Raw genomic sequence first — 21,442 nt, 5'->3', positions numbered from 1 at the left:
GGGTGAGTGAGTGGGTAGAGCAAGTGGTCGTGAGCAGCAGCAGAGACAGAAATCAAGAGTACAGGCGTTGGTCAAGCGGGTATGAATAAGGCAGGCAGAACAAAAACACAAAGAGGCTGCTCGCTGGCAAGACGGGGCGGCTTTGTTATAAGGGAGCTTGTCGGTGGGATGGAGGATGGGAGACATGGATGTATGTACATTTGTACCTTTGTACCGTTGCTTGTAGGTACTACAGTGAGCATCCTTGGCTGTTCATAGTACCGGGGACTTGCCGTGCCAGCACTTGTCATGCTTTCTGTGCCTGTGCTCTCTGTACCTGTACTTACACCTGTTCAGGGTTGTGCTCGCCCATGGGGGATAATTGTGGGCCCGGGTAGCGCTACGGCCAATGGCAAGAGGCGTGGCAGCCGCAGCTCGCAGTTACCGTATTGTGTTCAGACAGCGGGCGAGAACGAGCTCACACATACAAGTGCCAGTATGCATCCACAAGCCCAGACTGCCCATACATATAAGTAGCTGGCTATAGCTACTGACTACAACACTACTTGCAAGTTTGCGCCCTCTTTGACACGCGTGCCCGTCCATGGGGAAGGGGGGGAACTGCACGATCAGAGAACCACGTTTGCCCGATTCTGCCGCCTTCTGGCCTGACAGCCAGCCGCGGGTCTCTGTTCTGTTGAGTCCTCGTCTCTCTTGTTGGGTGGCCGGCCACGCTAGAGCCTCGCAATCCGCTCTGGCTGGTCGGATTTAAAGCTAATGACATGCAATAATAGTCCAGGTGTAGTGCAGCTTGGCGTCCATCTATGCATGGCTACATATCTGGCCTGAAGTAGCTAAAGCTGTCGCAGGTAGCGTCCTTGTTGCTGTTGCTCTTTTTTCTCTAGTGAGCCCACCAATACTCGAGATGGGCTGCCATGTGGGCAGACTTTATCAGATCTTTTGCTCCCTCGTCTCCCTTTGCTGGGGGATTCCTTGCAGTCTGGCACAGCAGGCACCCGTGGCCGGCTGCTAGGCCTTTGCACATACAGGTCCAAGATACAAGTATACACGTTGACCACATTACGAGTACGACGACGACATGCAAAACACGCCACAGTGTTGACAGCGTCACGTTGACGCGTTGACAGCGCTGGCTGCGTGATATAGAAACAAGAATTAAAGGAAAAAAAACAAGGGGGCGGCAAAAACACAAAAACAACAACACACCACAGCCCAGAGCCCAAAGCACCTTTTGAACAGCCTCTCTTCCCTCTCACTTACCAGACGCCACGCGTCGCAGCAAACCCGAGTCTGTCTTGCCGCCTCAACTTAGACCAGCCAGCAAACGAACAACAACTGCCAGAGACTTTGCCTGCCGGCCCTCAGCTTTCCCGAACAGCCCACTCCATCCCTGCAGTGCCTGAAAATCGAGCCACTTTGCTGGGCCTGGGTTTACATTGATGCGTGGAGACATGGCCTAAAGCGTCTAAGCTGGAGGTACAAGTCCTCTTTCGCAGTAAACACACCAACGAGGTACATACTACAAGATCTGCACAGGATCTGGAAAATTATCCAATTAAACTTGCCATTACTAGGGTTATGACCCTTCTGACCATCCACTTGAACGAATACCCGCGATTTACCCGGCAGGATTGACTTGCAAGCTTCACTTGTTCAAGTTACACAACATCATCATTATGCCTGTCGCGGATCCCAATAAGACAAAATCGCCCTATATTGACTAAGCTTGGCTAAAGCACCGAGGTCGACAGTAGCGGCGCATGCAGAACGGGAATGGAAGATAAAACATCATGCAAAAAAAAGGTACCAAGGGTACTTGGAGAGCATGTGTTCATGACCTGGAGAGACGTGTAGATGATCTTGCGAGAAAAAGAGTATCGACTTATCCAGCAACAATGGTCCTAGACAACACCCTGACCCCATGAGAAAATTCACATGTTCAAGTCGGCTACAGTCACTTGAGGTGTGCCTGTACATTTTGTGCGGCATGTGGTATGCATGGCCAAGGTCTCACCCTATTTGTCCTGACTGGGCCTGCGTGTCTAGCATGTCTGTAGTAGTAGATAACGGGCTTGGCGTACTGTATCATCTGCTTTCAACCATGGCTTTTGACGCGACTGCCATCGCGTAGTTGGAACCTGGGCGAAAAAAAAAATGTGACAGAAAATCATGGGAACTTTTGGTCGGAGTGTGATATCGATATCACCTCTCTTCTCTCCGTGACTCCGAGTCTGCCACTCTGTTTTGGTGTCTGGCTTTCTGTGAGCATATGTGGATTGGTAGACATTCTGCTAGACTATCTTGGCATGTATACTCGAGGTCTCTTTGTCGGGACGGAAGAATCATCGAGTCTTTTGGTGAGCTCCATCGTGGACTTAGGATTGACTGAAAACAGGTAGCTGTGCAAATGTATAGTTACAAGGCATATCCAGGAACATCTGAGCCGTCTATTCCACAGAAAATTGACAACTAGGGGCTAAAAGGCTGTTAACTCTTTTTAAGTAACTAAATAAACCGCTAGTGATAGAAGACTCACAGAGACAAGAACTACAAGGCAATATAAGCTTATGTGTCAAACAAGTCTTATTAGGTCTTGTAGGGTTTGAGGCTTAGTCGAAGAAAGTTCCGATGTATCTCCTACTACCATTTCTGCATTTAATACTTGCTCCATTTTCGTTGTTTCGTATGTTGTTGTTCATGCCCTGATATCCTTATTACCAGGTTCCTGGCAACGACTTGCGCTAGTTACCATCCACGCAACGTTGTTTTTCCCCCATTTCTCCTCTATCATCTCCCTTTTTCTTTTCGCTTTAGAAGATCTCCGTCTTTGACAGACAAAGGTGTTTTCTCTCCTTCTTCGTCTCCCTTTGGGACCTTGGCCCTCTTCCTACCAATCCCCGGCATAACGAATTCGACGTCTTAAGTGGGGGGTCTGCCCTATGTGTCTGCACATCACAGCAGGCACTCCCCTAGCCGACCCATGGTGTCGGACCGTTTTGGAATTCTACAAGCGCCAGGGGGCCGTTATGGAGAGAAGAAGTCGGAGGGAAAGACATCAAAAAAGGAGTGAACGCATCAAAGAAGAAGCTGCAGGGGATAATGGCTGAAAGTGAGACAGAAAGAACAACCGAAGGTTCATTCCAGGTAGATTCTTCATAGGATGTCCAAGCACAAGGCAAGGTAGTAGCAATTTTTGGCATCGAAATGTCGCCTATGGCACTTGATCGTTGTTGGCGAGAAAAGTGAGCACTTATCAAAAAGCTATGTTAATGTGAGAGGTAGAAGTGCATAACTGAGAAGACTTTTGAGTCTTGTGGGAGTCTATGGATGAGCCGGGAAAGGGGCATTGATACATGCTTGTAAGCAGCAAAATGGAACTAGCTAGCTATGTGCTAAAAGCAGACTGGGACATCCTGTAGCTCCCATATCATGCGACAAAGAGGGCGCTAATATGCTTTAGAGGCATAATATGCAACTAACAGGGAGCCATGTCATTGTCCTTTTTAGGACACGCCTTGAGCTTCACTCTTGACATCGCCTCTTTTCCCCAGATTTATAGATCTGTTATGGATTATTTCCTATTTTATCACAGTCACCGGCCTGTTGCTATGTAATGCTCGACCACACTTGCTGAGCAAGGGAGACATCCTTGATCAACCATGTTGTCTCGTGCGTCTTCTTTGGGACACCATCCCTTTAATCGGTCAAAACGGGACGCTAAGAAGGGGCACGACAGTTCATACACTCCTTGTATGTTGGTTGAAGATTCGATCTTCAAGCAGGATCATAGCTAGCACCAAAGAAAGCTCAAAGCGGGAGCTAACGCCTGCCAGAATCAATACCGCTATGGCCCAGAGAACCAGAGCTAAAGTCGGTAAATCGAAATGCAAGTTGTAGAAGTGGGAGGACAGGGAGATGTAGCAAAAGTGGGAGAGGTAGTCGCCAAAATGACTGCTCTAGTACCGAAATAGTTAGCAGGTATCTGCACACAGCAAAGAGTCTATTTCATCGGGATTGATTGATTTCTCAAACCTGTATGATTTCTTTTAGTTCTCAATTTGTGGTTATTGTACGGAAGCAGTCTGATGCAGTTCGTCTTCATCTACAAGTACTCTGTGTGGTGGCAAGGCCAGGTGGGAGGCACATATTATGATCAAAAGAAGAGACTTGATAGTAGAACTCACAAGGCGAAAAGACCTCAAAGCTATTGGTCATGCTCTTCTTACTTTGTCTATTGAGTGGGTGCAAAGAGATTGAAACTCAACACAAGTCTTATAGCGTAGGGTGCGGGATATTGATTTGAGCATGTCGTTACCCTCAGGACCGGATAGGGCTGTCATTTGACGGGAAGCTGTTTGCCCAAATGTCCAATTGTGTCTTTGTTTTCAAGACAGCAGTCTAGCTAGAAAATTACACTATCGTTCTGTGGGTTGTGGCTGCCTTGACCCTTTCTGAAGCCAAATTTGCCAAGACACAATTACAGAATAGATAGCCAGGAAGAGTTGTTCTTCTAAAGACTCTCGAGTACTCTACAGGAGTTGAAGGTAAAGCCAAGTTGTAGCTTGAATCCTCGGTTAGTTGTGGCTAGCCTTGATGGTCTCGTGTCTCACTCCCTTCACACCCTCCAGGCGATCCGGGTATTGGCCGTACCAGGTACATGGAACAAAACGAAAGTTAAAAAAACCCACATGCAGGCTTTGAGGTAAAGTGCATTCCTGGGCTCTGGCCTAGATGGCATCTGTTGCTGCAATTGTGCTAGTTTGATGTTATCCGGTTCTCTTTTTGGCTGTAGTCAATCTTTCTTTGGGATCTGCGGGATACTTTGGGTGTAAGTGTGGGATGTTGGTGGGTGTGTTCGTGTATGATTTGCCGTTCCGCAAAGATTCGGCATGAGAGCTTCGCTGTGAACAGAACGAGAGGGTAAGAAACAGAGATGCGAGCATATTGACATGGCTATGAAGACTTCAAGATGCAATGAACCGAAAGTGTATAAGAAGGTGTCAAGATCTCTTCGTTTGAGAGTCTTGAAGAAGCTCCATCCTCATCATCACTTCTCTTCTCTTCTTTCACTTCAAAAGCAATCTTAAAAAAACTTTAATACTATCTTTAATAGTCCCTTTCTCATTACTTTTTAATACTTTATAATGTCTTCTTCACTCTCCAACCTTCTCCTCTTTGGCTTCTATGCCGCATCGGCTTTAGCTGCTGCTGTTGACTCGGCCAACGCCAAGGCTCACATCGCCCGCCAGAACAATAGTCCCTTTGTGACTAAAGACCAGCTGCTGCCGACCTATGACTATGTCGTTGTTGGCTCTGGGCCTGGCGGTGGCCCGCTTGCCTCGCGCCTTGCCCGTGCTGGCAAAAAGGTCCTGCTCATTGAAGCTGGTGAAGACCGTGGCGAAAGCGACCTGTACCGTGTCCCTGGTCTACAGATCAACGTTGGCGAGGACCCAACAATGAGCTGGAACTACTTTGTCGACCACTACAGCGAGCCCGCTAAACAAGACTCGGACTCCAAGCAAGCCTACGAACTGGGCGAGAAAGAGTATATTGTCGGCAAGGAACAGTGCGACAAGCAGGGAATTGACCCTCCCGTTGCCGGAATCCTGTACCCTCGTGCCGGCACCCTGGGCGGCTGCTCGGCCCATAATGCTATGATCACCACAACGCCGATGCGCCGCGACTGGAACAGCATTGCCAATGTCACCGGTGATGACTCGTGGGATGCCGTCAAGATGCGCGAGTACTTTGTGCGCCTGGAAGATAACAACTACCTGCCGCTCGACGCGCCCGGCCACGGCTACGACGGCTGGCTGAGCACGAGTCTGACCAACCTGGACTTGGTGCTCCCCGATGGTGCCGTGCAGAATATTTTGACTGGCGCTGCCCGCGCCCTCGGTGTCAACTGCTCGTATCCGCCTTCGACCCAGTTGTTTGCACCTATCCTGTCGCAGGACATGAACAATGCCTCGGAGGCGCGCGACCATGCCCTCGGCATGTTTCAGGTGCCCATGGCCGCCAAAGACGGCGTTCGCAGCAGTGCGCGTGACTTTATTGTTGACACTGCGACGGCTACCGGCTCAGATGGCACCCGTCTTTACCATCTGGATGTTCTGATGAACACGCTGGCCACCAAGATCAACTTTGACACTTCGGGCGCCCAGCCACGGGCTACTGGTGTTGACTTTATCTCGGGCAAGAGTCTGTACAGCGCTGATCCCCGCCACACCGGAGCCGGAGGCGAAGCAGGCTCCATCACGGCCTCGCAAGAAGTAATTATTAGCGCTGGCACCTTCAACACGCCGCAGCTACTGAAGCTCTCGGGAATCGGAGCCAAGGAGGAGCTGTCCAGCTTTGGCATTGAAACTCTCGTCGACCTTCCTGGTGTCGGCGAGAACATGCAGGACCGCTATGAGGTTGCGATGGACTGGGAGGCCTCGGCGCCGCTTGACGTGATCCAAAACTGCACCTTCAACCGCGAGGGCGACCCGTGCCTGGCCACCTGGAAGGAGGGCACTAGCGCTGCTGACCGCGGCATCTACCACAGCAACGGCGCGCCGCTGGGCCTGGTGCTCAAGAGCCAGCAGACAGCAGCCGATGAGGAGCCCGATCTGTTCCTGTTCGGTGGTACGGTCAACTTCCGCGGTTACTTTCCCGGCTACGCCGACGAGACCACTGCCGACAGCAAGCACTGGACCTGGGGTGTTCTCAAGGCGCACTCGCGCAATCACGGCGGCACGGTCAAGCTGCGCTCGGCCAGCCCGCAGGACGTGCCGGCCATTCACTTCCACTCGTTTGAGGGCGACGACAGCGACAAGGACGTGCAGGCTGTGATTGAAGGTCTCGAGTTTATCCGTTCCATGTACAAGAATCTCGAGGCTGGCCACGGCAACTTCACCGAAATCTGGCCCGGCCCTGACGTCACCGATCTGGAGGAGTTTGTGCGCAACGAGGCGTGGGGCCATCACGCCTGCTGCACTGCCAAGATTGGCGCCGACGATGATGAAATGGCGGTGCTGGACTCTGAGTTCCGCGTCAGAGGCACCGATGGCTTGAGAGTGGTGGACGCTTCGGTGTTCCCTGATATCCCTAACTACTTTATCACGACTTCCATCTACATGACCAGCGAGAAGGCCGCTGACGTCATTCTGTCGGCTTAGAGGCAGCGTCGAGCCGACAGAGACTCGAGCAGCTTCTAGTTTGAAAAGTTATTCCCTTGTTCTATAGCTATAGTTAGCAATTGCCAATTTAATTACATGTCATCAAGACTCGAGAACAGGTTCTTTCCATACCATCGTGACCACCAGCATACCACGCTTACTAAGCGGTACACGCTAAGTTTAAATAGTTAGATACAAAGCCTAGGTTACTGTAACACCAGCTTGGCACCTTCCGAATTCGTCACCACTGCAACACTGTAGGGGCTACCTTTCTGTAAGTGTCTGCTGGCTGAGAGCTTCTCAGCCGCGGCGTTATTGCGAGCCGTGATATTGCGAAGAGGCGAGGCTCAGCTGCAGTGCTGTTTGTCGCCTCAAATATAGCTTCTGTGTAGCTGTATTATATTTCGGAATCGACTGATCACCCACAGTCAACCTCAAAACCTGAACATGTTATTCCTTTTTTCCCTCGCTTCCCCTCCCACTACTACATGCAAGGGTCTGGACTTATGCACCATAAATGTTTAAATGTCACAGTGGCTTTCCATTGGCCACATCCTTTGAATGAGAAAGATTCCGTGCTTGTCTCAAATGATTCTTGGTTCTGGAGGCACTAGCCGACGTGTCAGGGGATAACCTAGCAAGATAGAAAGAGGCACAGAAGCTTCATCGAAGGTCCTAATGAGTTAGCGAGACTCGGCTGCCCACAGCAACACAGGTTTCCTGCTCTATAACTAACTATACCAGACTCTTTTCTCAACAGCCGCTTCCATGGTAGCCCGACAAAAGACCCTATTCTAAATCTTACCGCTTCTCTCATCCTTTCCCATTATCATCAACGATGTTGCTTTTCCGCCTCTGCCACATCGACTAAATCACCTGCCGTCGACTCTCTCTCTACTTCGTGGCCTTTTTCTGGTCCACCGGGTCGCTAACCACCTGCCATCTTAACAAGCAATTCTTCTGACGCTCAACCTTGTCTAAAAGAAGTATTAATCGGCAAGGTCATTTGATGCCACGCCTCGTTTGCAACAACCTTGATCTGATCAAAAGTACACACACGTACTAGGTATTTATTATGCACGCACATGTAACTAACTAACTGGTTGTCCATACATACGAAGTAGTCTAAGCTTCCCCTTTTACACCATTGCATAAGCGAAAGAAAAAAGAAGAGCCCTCCCACACAGCTGCCGAAACTCCCAAACAGCCCAGAGTTAAACAAGGTATGGCTCGTGTGTGGGTAGTCAAGCCCCCCTGCTCAGCATGTTTGAAGACCCCGGTATTTCTGGACTAGCATACAAGCACTTTGTGTCTGTTGTAGTTATGTGCTCGTACTTGTACAAGTAGAGGTCCATCGGTTTCACATGTAATTATTATCCCCTCACAGATGGTGGGTGGTCTCGCGGACCAGTAATTTCTGCGTCTGTCGCGTCAAGCCCTTGCAGCCTCTAGCTCAGTGCTGGGTATGAGCTACAGTTACTACAAACCCAAATGCAGCTACTACGAGTATACACAGATTGCCCCCAAGTCGTCACAACTAGAAACTTGGAGCATGGCACGATACGGCACGGCCTCGTCCACTGTGTTGGCCCCGCGGTTTACCTTGGCAGAGCTTGGCTCAAGCGCGGCCGTCGGCTGTCATTGCTGACTTGATTCTCCCTAAAATACTTCAAATATTCACTACTTGCTCGCGCCGATGCCCAACTCGGCCGCTCTCATTCCGCCTTTCTTGTTCGTCTGCTTGTAAATATGGGTAATGTCCTTTTCCCGTAGTCTGCGACATCCCAGTGACGTCCGTGAACCTCAAACACCCAAAGACAGGGTCAGCCCCTCTTCCCCCATGTATGTCCCATTCAAAATAGCCATGCCCTAGGGGCCATGATTGCTTTTCGGAACAGAGGATGCAACCTTGATGCAACATCGACATCACTCTTTTATCTTGTCAAGCACTTCCGGGCTTCACATCACGCGGCTTTTCTTCTCCTTCTACCTCTTCTTTCTAGTACCTCGTTTCTCCGGTGTTGTTGAGATCCTCGTTGGTCTACCACATTCTCTTGTTTCTTTTTCTTTCTTGTTTATAGCACTCTTCTCTTCTTACACACTGCGTGTCGTCTCTCTTTTTTCGCCATTTTCCCATCTTGTCTCTTTTATTTTCTTCTTCACGTCTGTCACTCGCCCCTTCACCTTACTATCACCAGCTTCTTCTGCTGCCTTTAGCTTTGTCACGCTATTCGACGACTTGCAAACCCGGCCTAGGCGAACAACGAATTCCGGTGGAAATTGGCAGTTCCGAACGAGACTGAAAGCCAACACCGTTTTCTTTTTTTCAATGGTCTATACCCTTCGACGACAAATCGGCTCTCTTTGATTAAACGACAACTGGGAATCCACATCGTCTCTTGTGGTGTCACGTCTACTCCACCATACGCCATCTTCATAGCCTGGTTGCTAGTTTTTCTTTTTCTCGCCTTCTCTTCTTGTTCTTATACTTTTCTCTTCATGGATCTATGTGTTGTACAAACTTCTTCTGGCTATCACAGCAACGCTTCACTTTTAAACACCCAATTACCATCTCCCAGGCATCCTTCTCGTATCATTGTCATATACGGATTCGACCAGGCCACCGCAGAAAGACACGAGCTTTAAAAGGTATGCAACTTTGGCCTATGACTGGCCAAGATTTCCTCCTGTCTTGGAATCATGCTTCCTGTGATCACACGACAAGCCTTTGTGCCGTGTTTCAGCTGCAGGGGGGAGAGGACCAGACGAGACAGAGTTCGTGCCCAGGGACTGTCTACACAAGACTATCTGTGTAACAACCGATTGTTCTGTTCTCTTCTTTCCCTTGGGCCTTTTGTGCTTTTGCTAACCATTCTGACTTCAGTCTCAATTCTCTGCAACCAATCCCAAGTTCGCAGCCCACCATGAGCAGAATCTCGCGGCACAGCTTCCAATGGCCGTTCCGCGACAGCACACATCTTCACACCAACTCTGCCACAAGCAACAACACCACCAATACCTATACATCCAATGACAACACCACTATCAGAAGCGGCTTCTGGGCTCGCCAGGCAACATGGATGGGCAGAAGGCATCAACACAGTGCCAGTGTCATGACTGAGACCGACATTGTGCCCGACTACGTGGTAAACTACATGCGTGGCGAGACTCCCGAAACTCTGGCCATCAAGCGTGAGATGAGACGCGGGCCCCAGGCTATCCGCATCCACAGACATTCGCGCGGCTTCCACTCTCGATCTGCCGACTTTTTTTCTCCTACCGACAACGACGGCTTCAGCGACAGCGCCTCTGACGCAGCCTTCCGGGGCACTGAAAAGGACATCCAGTGCCTCGGCTGGTCCTCCGGCTGGCGGGCTGGCGTGCTCTTCAACCTAGGCCTCATTTTCACGATGCTCATGCTTTTGATGGCAGTCTTCGTGGCTGTGATCACACGCACAAAGTCGCTTTCAAAACAGGATACAATGTTTACTGGCGCATGTGGCAACGTGAAAAGTATTAGCTATGGCCTCCATGTCATCACTAGTGTCATGGCGATAGTTCTGCTGGTTACTGGTAACTACATCTTCCAGGTATTGAGCAGTCCTACACGTGCCGAGGTCGTTGCCGCCCATGAAAAGAAGTGGTGGGTTGATATCGGCATTCCTTCATTCAGAAATCTAGCCTATATCTCCAGTGGCCGTACCGTCATCATCGTGATTCTGCTGCTAGCTGTCTTTATAGCGCAGGTTCTGTAAGTTTGTGGGTTTCCCGGTCTGTTGGAAAACTATATGCTAATATTTCTGTCAGTTACAAATCCATCGTTTTTGTTTCCCACACCTCAGCTATCTACAACATGGCGGTGGTTTCAGATACCTATCTCAACGGCACTACATTCAACACCCAGTCATCCGACAACAACGCCGGTGGTCTCGACCTGGACTACCTCGTGTTGCTGCAGCAGACAGCCTCCGAGTTCTCTCGACTGTCAACAACCGACTGCGTTCGCGACTTTGCGAGCAATCTTGTTTCGCCTTTTGGCATTCTGCTTCTTGTCACCTCCCAGGAGGACTTAGCCAAGGGTTCTCTGCTCCAGACAGCCATTGAGGGAACCCGCCTAGGTGACTTTGCAGACACCATTACCAAGTCCAAGATTGAGGCCCAGGGCTACAACGTCGACTATTGCCTTGCTCTTCCGAGCCAGGATGAGCAGACGTGCTCCATTAAAATCAACGCCACACTCTTGCTGGCCTCTGCGCTGGTCACCTTCATTATCCTTCTGATGGTCGGCGCTGTCTTTCTGACCATGGCTAAATTCCTGCCTCTTGCGACATTGGACGACGCCATCAATTCTTTCCTGAACATTCCCGACAACACAACTGCCGGTGCGTGTCTCATGACCAAGGCTGATGTCAAGGAGGGCCGCTGGGGCCAGGTTGGAGCCAAGGAATGGACCCCGCAAGACCACTACTGGTTCATGAGCCCGTCCGTTACGCGCTGGACGATATGGGGACTCCTATGGTTCATCCCGGTGATTCTTGTGGTCATCGCTCTTGCTCTTGGTCTTGCTAACGATCCGCTCAAAAGTCTGTCCGATTTTGCCATGCCGATATCCAACCAGTTCCGCACCTTCAAGGCCGGTTCGTCATCGTCTAGTATTGCCCTCTTGAGCGGACTGCCACATCTGTTCCCCGCCGCCCTCTACATGGGAACCAATGCCCTGGTGTCGACTTACTTCCTATCGAATGAGATGAGCCAGTTTGTGAGCAGCAACCAGCCTAAACATTTGCGCCTGAGCTCTGGCGTTGTGCGCGGTAACCAAATGTCCAGCCTGTACATCACCATCCCTCACAAGTGGTCGCTGACCATCATGGCCATCTTTGTGGGCCTCAGCTTCGTGGCCAGCCAGTCCATCTTCATGATCTCGGTGGCCTACCTCCCTTCTCCCATGAGCACTGAACGCAAGGTCAGAGCTATTCCAGGTGTTGGCATGAGTGGCATTAGCATGGCCATCCTCATTGTCATTTTTGTGATTCTTATCGCGCTAGTTGTTGGGCTTGGCCTGCGCCGCGCTGGTCAGTTCCCCATGATCGATCAGGGCACTCCCACGGGAAATCCCATGGTCCTGCCTGGTGGTACGTGTAGTGCCGTCATCAGCTCCCGCTGCCATGCAAGTGGCCACTCAGATGTTTCCAGCGAAGCAATAGTCTGGGGAGTGGTGCAAGGAGGCAATGGAGGTGGTTCGGCAGGCCATGCCACCTTCTCTTACCGAGAAGTAGGGCCTTTGCAGCCTGGAAATTCATATGCATAAACCTAGGCTTTGTTCATAGAAGAATTAAATTTTGTCATTCATGTTGTACTTCATTCAATTCACGTCTCCTCTGATCAGTAACTCTCCATATGATACTCAAATCTTGGACTTTAGAGAGCTCCGTGGGAGAATTGGCTCTCGGGGGTGGCTTCCTGCCAATGATAGGCCCGTGATCCGCTCCAGCTCATCTACCGCTTCATAGGCTCTCCCCAGAGGAACCTTCATCGTTTGAAAGCCTTGGCTTCTCGCCTCACGCAGGTTCTCACCAATATCATCCAAGAATAAAATGTCGCCCGGCTCTATCCTTCCAGACTTCAGCAGACCCGCGCTTCCGTTTCCCCGCTTGTGCTCGGCCACCTCATTCGCACGCGCCAGCGCCAGCGCATAGATTTCGGGCTGCGGCTTGCGCAAGCCGACATGTGCCGAGGAAATAAAAAAGTCAAATGCCATACGTAACGGGTCTGTGGACAGGTCGCGCTGGCCAAGCGGGTGTGTAGGCGGGAAGATGACGGTGTTGCTAAGCGCGCCTATGATGAACTGGCCGCTGGCACGGAGCTTCTGCAGCGCAGGAAACATCCACGGGTCCGACGTGGTGGAGTGGTCCATCATGGCAAAGAAGAGCGCCTTGGCATCTATTTGCGGTACAGGGGGGACCGGGGCTGGGGTCGCCTTAGTGGAAGAGATGGCTTGTGCACGCTGGCAGAAGGAAGCCCAGTGGCCGGCATTGTGTAGGTCTTGGGAGAAGCCGTGGAAGAAGGCGTCATCCATAGGGATCTCACCGCGCTCAAGTCGGTGCCAGAAGCCGTTAGGCCCGCTCCGGGAGATGGCCGTGTTTATCCAGCCACGTGGAATTCCGAGACTGAGCTCATAGTCAAGGATAACTTGCAGGGGCGAGAGGACCTGGCCAGCAAGAGGTGAGTGGGAGAAATAAGGTTGAATCTAATGCATCGGGGGCCATAAAACAACTTACACAGACTCCACCAATATCAAAGAGAATAAGCTTGGGCAAAGCCATGGTGAGACGCGTGATCGGATGAGGGCTGCGAGAACTGTGGCAGGTGCACCTGGAATACAGGCGCTGCTAGAAATGCGCTACTTATCCAGTGAGACTGTCATTTGAGGCCCGTCTAGCATTTTGTATGCGCATTACTCCAACTTGAGACTTGCATGGACGGCATCCTGCGGTTCATCACCAAGACATCCTGACCGATGTTCACATGTAGTCGGCTTATCAGTTCATATCGATAAGAGATAACTTGCACCACACGTGACCTGATAATTTGGCCCCACACGGCACCAACCTAGTTGTTCGTCCAGTACATCAGACTTTCCTTAGGGCAGAAAAATGCCCCACACAATTTTTTTTATACACACATTCAATATTATCATATCGCGAGAATCTCCGCCAAGTTGCTCCGCTTCTGACCTTCTCCCCTTGTCCTACAACCACAAGTTCAGGTACAGATCAAACCGTCAAAATGGTGAGTTGACGATACCGATACAATGCATACGACCATGCGAGGAATCCCGTTCCTCTATTCTATCACTGCGCTCAGGCTCTCGCAACCGTCGTGGCAAGCCACGACGGCTTCTTGAGATCTGAGTATCAGTTTGGCCCAAGACACATGGCAGACGGCAGAAATGCCTAAACCTCGAGTCGATGCAAGATGCTTCGGATGTTCTGCACAATCTGAAGCGCAAATTGCTGACTCCCTTTCTTTCTTTCCACAGGCCTTCAACAAGCTTGTTAAGAGCAGCGCGTACTACAGGTAAGGCACCTCCAAACCGAGAAAGACTATGTAGCCGTCGGATCCAATGCTAACAACTTTCCCTTCTCAATAGTCGCTACCAGACTAAGTACAAGCGTAGACGCGAGGGCAAGACCGACTACTACGCCCGCAAGCGCCTGATCACCCAGGCCAAGAACAAGTACGGTGCCCCCAAGTACCGTCTGGTCGTCCGCTTCACCAACCGTGACATCATCTGCCAGATCGTCTCTTCCGAGATCACCGGCGACAAGGTCCTGGCCGCCGCCTACTCCCACGAGCTCCGCGCCTACGGTGTCAAGCACGGTCTGACCAACTGGGCCGCTGCCTACGCCACTGGTCTGCTGGTCGCCCGCCGTGTCCTGAAGAAGCTGTCGCTGGACGAGCAGTTCCCCGGTGTTGAGGAGGCCGATGGTGAGTTCACCCTCACCGAGGCCGCTGAGACCGACAACGGCGAGCGTCGCCCCTTCAAGGCCTTCCTGGATGTTGGTCTGACCCGCACCTCCACCGGTGCCCGTGTCTTCGGTGCCATGAAGGGTGCCTCCGACGGTGGTCTGCTGATCCCCCACTCCGAGAAGCGTTTCCCCGGTTACGACATGGAGAGTAAGGAGCTGGATGCCGACACCCTCCGCAACTACATCTTCGGTGGCCACGTCGCTGAGTACATGGAGACTCTGGCCGATGATGATGAGGAGCGCTACCAGGGCCAGTTCTGCAAGTACCTCGAGGACGATGTTGAGGCTGATGGTATTGAGGACATGTGGACTGAGGCCCACGCCGCTATCCGTGAGGACCCCTTCAAGAAGTACGAGTCCGAGGCCCCCAAGAAGACCAAGGCCGAGTGGGCTGCCATCTCCAAGGGCTACAAGGTCAAGAAGCTGTCCCTGGAGGAGCGCAAGGCCCGTGTTGCTGCTCGCATTGCCGAGCTCCGCTCCGCTTAAATTGGCGAGTTGGGGATCTCTGGGAGAGTCAGATAACAAAAAAAAACAAAAGAACGATTTGTAAAAAGCATCAAAATACCAAAATTGGGAGTTCTTTTCTTCTTCATCACCCTTCTTGAACAAGCAAACATACACAGTCGTATGGATGGTCCTGGCTAGGACGTTATGGAATTTTTTTTATTTATTTTCTGGGCCTGGAGTTTTTTTAAAGATGGTAGGGAATGGGTTACAAACAAATGCGATTCAACTGATTTACAAGCAAGCACTTGATTCGCGGATACGGAGAATTGACTATGTATGTAACTAGTTGTAGTTTGGGGTTATGATCTCGTACGATGAAGGGCAATCAAAGTGCACTGATGTTCTGATGCTCCGATAGTGAGGGCTTTTTTCGTCCGGGTTGTGGGCGATGTGCGGCTGGACGTGGGTAATGTGACATGGAAAAAGGAAGCCAAGCGAGGATGTCTGCATGTATAATTGTAGTTCACTTCCATCAAACTACTAGTGGTTTGACCTGGGTGCATGTGACAAACTTGGACAGCGGAAAGGATGGTAGGAAAAAAAATCTTTCATGCACAAGTGGTGACCATGTGACGCCCATAAGACAATGTGACTTGTGGCACGAGATGAAAGCTGGAAGATTATAATGAGCATGGGACGAGAACGAGAAACCAATTGATTGCCTAGGTTGGAGTTGAAACAAGCTTATTTCTTTAGGGTTTTGACCACAGACACGTGATGATTATTTAGGTCAGGCCAAGCCAAGTCATCCCAAGCGGGAAACCAGAAAACGCCGCCATACTAGAGAAGAGAATCAGATTAGAGACACAAGTATTTGCATGATAGTTGTTCGTAGCCGTTAGTTCATATAGTTCATGTAGTTAAGATGGCTGGAATCCCAAGCTGATACCGTACTGCGAGTAAGGAGCACAATAAAGGGAGAAAAAGGTTTAGGAGCCGCAATGTCGAACAGCAGAAACGGGCGAGACACGCCAGATGGGTGAGACCACAACTATCGGATAGATAAGTTGAGAAAGAAAATAGGCTTGTGTGGGACTGTAAGCCGCACCAACGCAAGTTTGAAGTAGATTTGTGGTAGGGTGTAGGGTTTGATTGGGGTCTGCCATGGCGGGGATTGGGGAAATGCAACAGGCACTTCTGATTGGTGGGGTTTAGCCATAGCTTGGGTAAGGGGAGGAGGGGGGAAACATGCAGGAGCCCACATATGGACTGTGGGGATTGATTCCAGAGGCTCAATATCAAGAGCAAGACGTTGAGTTAAGACTTCAGGTGTATAAAGGGCTGTTTGTGAGAGTGTCACAGCTTCCCGAGAATGGGCGCCATTTCACAGCACGAAAAGGCTTAGGCGCAGAGGCGGTGGCGGAAGAGGCATGACGAAAATAAACAGGCGAAGATGAGCACGGCTATGGGAGGAGGGGGGACGGAGATATATCGCTGTCTCTCCAAGATCTATGAGTAGTCCCGCATTCGGCAGTACAAAGCCAGCCAGCAGCTTGCAGGGATACCATCAACTGAACTGTGTATGTCACTAGTTGGCTGTAGTACCAAGGAACAAACCATGGACTACACAGGTTGTACCTGGAGTTTAGGCTTTCAATGGACAACACCGCCAAAGCTGCAGGGCTTACTGAACTGCAGCCCCACTGCAATAGGCCCCTGCTGCTATGCCTCTGTTTTAGGGCATGCAAACGGCAAAGTGCCTTTTTTGCACGAACCAGACCGTAATATTAAATACTTTTTTTTTCTTTCTTTTTTTGCTTCTTTGGTGTGGGTGAGATTTCTGGGTATTAGTATTAGACATCACCGAAAACAACGCGCCCATCAGCAGGCTGGACAGAGCAACGGGTGGCCTTGATCCATCCAGCATTGTTTAGCATTTTTTTCCCTCTTCCTCTTCATTTATTTCATCCCGGTTGCCATCATCTTGTGCTGCCCCGGAGAGCTTTGTTCTCTATTACCAATCGCCATAATACCAGCACATTGTAGCCATCATGGACCCCCAATCACGGCCTTTGGACGTGAGCTGGATGGCTCGTGGCGCTTCTCAAGGTGAGCGCACACTCTTAGCTGGGCCTTTCTGCCCGAGCCTGAGCCTGAGCCTGAGCCTAAGCCTGTGCCTGTTCTAACCTCGCTTCTTCCTGCAGACTACAAATCCCACGCGCACAAGACTCCCTCTACTGCCACCCCTAGTACAACCTCCGCCCAGACACACCGTCCTCCGACTCCTCCTGGCCCCGATGCCCCGGCCGACCCAATCCCGACTGCCCCATCTTCGGCTCCCGCGAGCGCCCAGACGGCCAGCCAGTCTCACGGCCATGGTCATCACCTCGGACACTTCCATTTCCCTGGCCATAATGCGGCCCACACCCACTCATCTACGCCTACGTCTCCGATAAAGCCATCGCCGACCGCCGCCTTTACCACCACTGCCACTTCGAGCGCCAATGCTACTGCCACTGCCGCCGCGACAGCTTCTGAGCTGCGACCAACAAAGTCTGCCGAAGTCCTTCCGAAATCTTCCCCGCCGCTGTCACCCTCGGTGTCCTCGTCGCGTTCTGCTTCACGCCGCAACAGCAACTCATCCAAGGACGGTCTCGGCCTGCGCCGCACCTCGTCGTGGTTCTCCAGCTTCTCCAGCAAGTTCTCATCGTCTTCTCTGGGCTCGGCAAATGCCGCTGCCAACTCATCCCACGAAAAGAGTCCTACCCGGGCCGTCTCGGCTGCTGGCCCCAACGACTCTGCTGTCGCAAATGTACCTACTAAGTCTACAGACAAAAAGGGCCTGGACCGGAAGTTTACCGATAAGAAGAACGCTATCCTGCCTGCAGCCTCCAAACACCAGGGCGAAGCACCGTACACGCCGGCTCCTGTAAAGCAACAACAGGCTGGCTTCATGGGCGTTCTGCGCCGCATCTCACAGTCCGGCGGCTTCATGAGCAACACCCGCGTTAGCAACCATGGCCTAGTTGAGCGCAAGATTCTTAATGTCGACGCCCATCGCCAGAGATGCAAGATCAACGATTTGCACCAGGCAAAGCTGCGCCGTGTGGCCTTTTGCGTTGATGTTGAGATTGCCCCCATGCCCAAATATTTGTCTGCCAAAACAGTGACGCCACCGCCACTTACAAAGACTGAGTCTCAGCCCGTACCGAATCCTGCTAAAGACAGCCTGTCTGACAAAGCTGAAGGGGAAGTCTTCAAGAGAGTTGCTACCACACAGTGCGCTACGTCTCAGAACCCCGAAGCACTTCCACCGGCCTTGGAAGCAGAGGTAAACCAGGCCAGTGCCATTCAATCTACCGATAGCCCTTCGGACTCTCCCTCTCAGCCCCAGGACATTCCCCAAGAGTCCCCCACTACTACTCCTGCTTCCGAAGAAGATGCCGCCAAGAACAAGAAGAAGGAAAAGAAAAAGCGGACTGAAGAGGAGCGCCAGGCGCGCCGCGAAAAGAAACGCCGTGTTGCCGAGGCTAATGGCCAGGTTCCTATGGAAATTCATGTCGCCGCCGACAGCAGTAGCGAAGACGACAGAAGTGCCTTGTCAACATCCTTGCAGTCGACCGATACTACTGCTACATCGCCGCTTACTGAGATGCCCACTGTTGGCTCTAAAGCGAGTTCCGTTCCATCTACTGCCATTGATTCGACTTCCTCGGAGAAGCCCTCGGTACCCTCCGCTGGTTCTTCGCCAGCCAAGCCTTCGAAAGCTAGTTCACATCCTACCAGCAACCCTGCACGCATTTATAGACGGTGTTGCCAGTTGAGAGAGACTCCCATCCTGAAGCGCATTACCGAGCAGCTTATGAATCCCGACAACTACAATGCCACTACAGGTGTTATAGAGAAGCTTGACTTTACTGGCTTCTATCTACAGTTCCCCGATTTTGTGACTCTCGGTGACTATCTGGCTGTTGTGCCCGTCAAGGAAGTTATTTTCGAGAACTGCGGCTTGAACGACGAGAGTCTGCGCATGGTTCTCGCTGGACTATTGACTGTACGCCTTCAAGATCCGCGCCGTAAGCGCCTCTGCTACTCTGGTGTCATCCACCAGGGCGGTGTTGTTGAGCGCCTCGTGCTCGCAAACAACAAGATTGGCCCCGAGGGCTGGAAGCACATCTGCCTGTTTATCTACATGTGCCGCTCGCTGCAGCAGCTAGACGTGTCGCACCTCCGCTTCCCCAAGCCCGCTTACCAGGCTGTTGTTGCCTCATCGACGGCTCCAAAGACACTGGCGCGGACTGACATGTCTGCCCTGCTCGCTCGCTCTATCAAGGAGCGCCTGGCCGGCTCGCAGCTCGAACTCCTCAACTTTGGCACGACGTACATGACGGCCGACCAGCTGGGTAGCGTCATTGACGGCGCTGTGCAGTGCGGCGTTAAGCGGCTTGGCTTGGCCAACAATAACCTGGATACCGCCTTTATCCCGCACGTTAACCGTTTCCTGGCGTCGCCCCAGTCTGATGGACTGGACCTGGGTAGCAATGACCTCCGCGACCATATCCAGTCCATTGCCGCTGCCATTACCCCGGATAATAATCTGTGCGCCTTGAGTCTGGCAAACTGCAACCTGGAGCCCAAGTCACTGTACAAGATCCTACCAGCTCTGGTTTTGCTATCCAACTTCCGCTTTATTGACCTTTCGTCAAACACTGCCCTGTTCACTTCTGAGCCTACTGCGCTACCAGCCATTCGGAGATACTTGCCCCAGATGAAGATCATCAAACGCATTCACCTTGCTAATGTTGCCATGAAGCCCGAGCATGCGATTATGCTTGCCGAGATTCTGCCCGAGGTCCCCGGCCTCGCCCACCTGGTGCTGCTCAAGAACCCAGCGATCGAAGCCCTGTCCGATGCCCGAACCGAGTCAGATCAAGAGGAGGCCTGCGCACTCTACGCTTCTTTGTTGGCTGCTACCAAGTTCTCCAACTCCCTGGTCTGTATTGATATTGATGTTCCCACTGAAAATGCAAGCGAGGTTGTTCGCGCCATTGCCCAGCAAGTCGTTGCCTACTGCCTGCGCAACCTTGCCCAAGTTCCCATGTCAGAGGCTGGCCCCGGCGCTTCTGCCACTCTTGGTGCTGATAATGGCACCACAGCCGAGACCGATAAGATCCGCAACCCCGACGTTTTGGCTCACCTTGTCGGTCGCCTTAACACTGCAGATGACGAAGATGATGACGAGGATGAGTCCAACTCCGACAATGCGGAAGCCCCTGATGAGGATTATGTCATTGGTGGTACCGGTGTGGTCAAGGCTTTGCAGGCTTGCCTCAACTGCCGCGTCGAAGACGGCACTCGTCCTTCGAGCGAGTTACCGCGCGAGGCCGGCGACGAGATGCGCGTTTGTAAAGCCCGCGATGTAGCCAAGCACCTGCTTTCTAGTGCGCGCAAGATCCGCGCCCGCCTGCAGCCGGCTCTCGTAAGTGCCAAGGATAACAACACGCACGATGTTCGCCGCCTGCTTTTCCTCAACCAAACTCTCAACGGCATCATCAGCCGCTTTGAAGATGAGTATCCTGAGACGCGCCGCGCCACTTCTCTGCCTCTGGGTCTGACGCGCCGCCGCGAGATTGAGCAGACGGCCGACATTGTCCAGCCACCGTCGCCTACGACGACGCCCGTCGACCAGATGTCGGATGCCGAAGGAGACGACGAAACAACCCTGCACGCGCCCACACTCTCGCGGTCCAGCTCCATCATGATCCAGTCATCTAAGGACCTGGCCGACGAAGAGGGCCGCGTGCTGCGTGCGGGCAACCGCCTACGCGAGGGCCTGGTGCACCACGAGAACCACGAGGCGCTGCGGCGCTCCATCGAGGTTATCAAAGCCGAGCCACGCTACGAGCAGATTCTGCACCAGCTGCTAGCGGATGTCGAGGATCCCGATCTGAATGCTAAGGTGGCCGAGCACGGACTTTTGCAAACGTTTATTACTGAGCGCGACTACATCATGCGACTGTTCCGCGACCGCGAGCCCGAGGACTGGTATCGCTTTGTCGAGAGTCAGGAAAAGGCGTGTGCCAACACCAAGACCACGACGAGCATGACGTTGGATGCTGTCTCAGACTCGCTGCAGCTGCTCTTGACGCCGACGACGTCGATGACGGGCTCGGCCGCGAGCGATGAGTGACAAAGTAGTTATGCAGAGATATTTGGCAGCATATGCCATTGGGAAGAGATGCTTTTTATTCGGGAGAGCCGGCGTTTACATAGTACACTGTTTCTGTTTTTTCTGTCCTGCGTGAC

The 21,442-nt window shown here is 51.9% G+C and overlaps 5 protein-coding genes across 5 annotated transcripts; 4 read left to right on the top strand and 1 right to left on the bottom strand.

Moving 5' to 3' along the window:
• Window positions 1–5,144: 5,144 nt before the first annotated feature.
• On the top strand, window positions 5,145–7,160 carry BROUX77_003277 (uncharacterized protein; the record flags this gene model as incomplete). The annotated part of the gene is made up of 1 exon (XM_073747910.1): window positions 5,145–7,160. One exon carries the CDS (start codon window positions 5,145–5,147, stop codon window positions 7,158–7,160), a length of 2,016 nt encoding a protein of 671 aa, XP_073605702.1.
• Window positions 7,161–9,860: 2,700 nt separating this feature from the next.
• On the top strand, window positions 9,861–12,468 carry BROUX77_003276 (uncharacterized protein; the record flags this gene model as incomplete). Its single annotated transcript, XM_073747909.1, has 3 exons — window positions 9,861–9,895; window positions 10,045–10,911; window positions 10,968–12,468. 3 exons carry the CDS (start codon window positions 9,861–9,863, stop codon window positions 12,466–12,468), a joined length of 2,403 nt encoding a protein of 800 aa, XP_073605701.1.
• Window positions 12,469–12,564: 96 nt separating this feature from the next.
• On the bottom strand, window positions 12,565–13,483 carry BROUX77_003275 (uncharacterized protein; the record flags this gene model as incomplete). The annotated part of the gene is made up of 2 exons (XM_073747908.1): window positions 12,565–13,368; window positions 13,439–13,483. 2 exons carry the CDS (start codon window positions 13,481–13,483, stop codon window positions 12,565–12,567), a joined length of 849 nt encoding a protein of 282 aa, XP_073605700.1.
• A 463-nt stretch (window positions 13,484–13,946) lies between these two features.
• On the top strand, window positions 13,947–15,175 carry BROUX77_003274 (uncharacterized protein; the record flags this gene model as incomplete). The annotated part of the gene is made up of 3 exons (XM_073747907.1): window positions 13,947–13,949; window positions 14,200–14,237; window positions 14,311–15,175. The coding sequence occupies 3 exons, from the start codon at window positions 13,947–13,949 to the stop codon at window positions 15,173–15,175; spliced, it is 906 nt and encodes a 301-aa protein (XP_073605699.1).
• Window positions 15,176–17,187: 2,012 nt separating this feature from the next.
• Window positions 17,188–21,326, top strand: BROUX77_003273 (uncharacterized protein; the record flags this gene model as incomplete). Its single annotated transcript, XM_073747906.1, has 2 exons — window positions 17,188–17,245; window positions 17,341–21,326. The coding sequence occupies 2 exons, from the start codon at window positions 17,188–17,190 to the stop codon at window positions 21,324–21,326; spliced, it is 4,044 nt and encodes a 1,347-aa protein (XP_073605698.1).
• Window positions 21,327–21,442: the final 116 nt, after the last annotated feature.

The sequence above is a fragment of the Berkeleyomyces rouxiae genome, assembly GCF_048999995.1.
Source record: "Berkeleyomyces rouxiae strain 22BRR77 chromosome Unknown BrBRR77_ptg000003l, whole genome shotgun sequence".
Classification (NCBI taxonomy): Eukaryota; Fungi; Ascomycota; class Sordariomycetes; order Microascales; family Ceratocystidaceae; genus Berkeleyomyces; species Berkeleyomyces rouxiae.
Note: the sequence above shows the minus strand (reverse complement) of the source record. Positions and strands in the feature narration are given on the sequence as shown.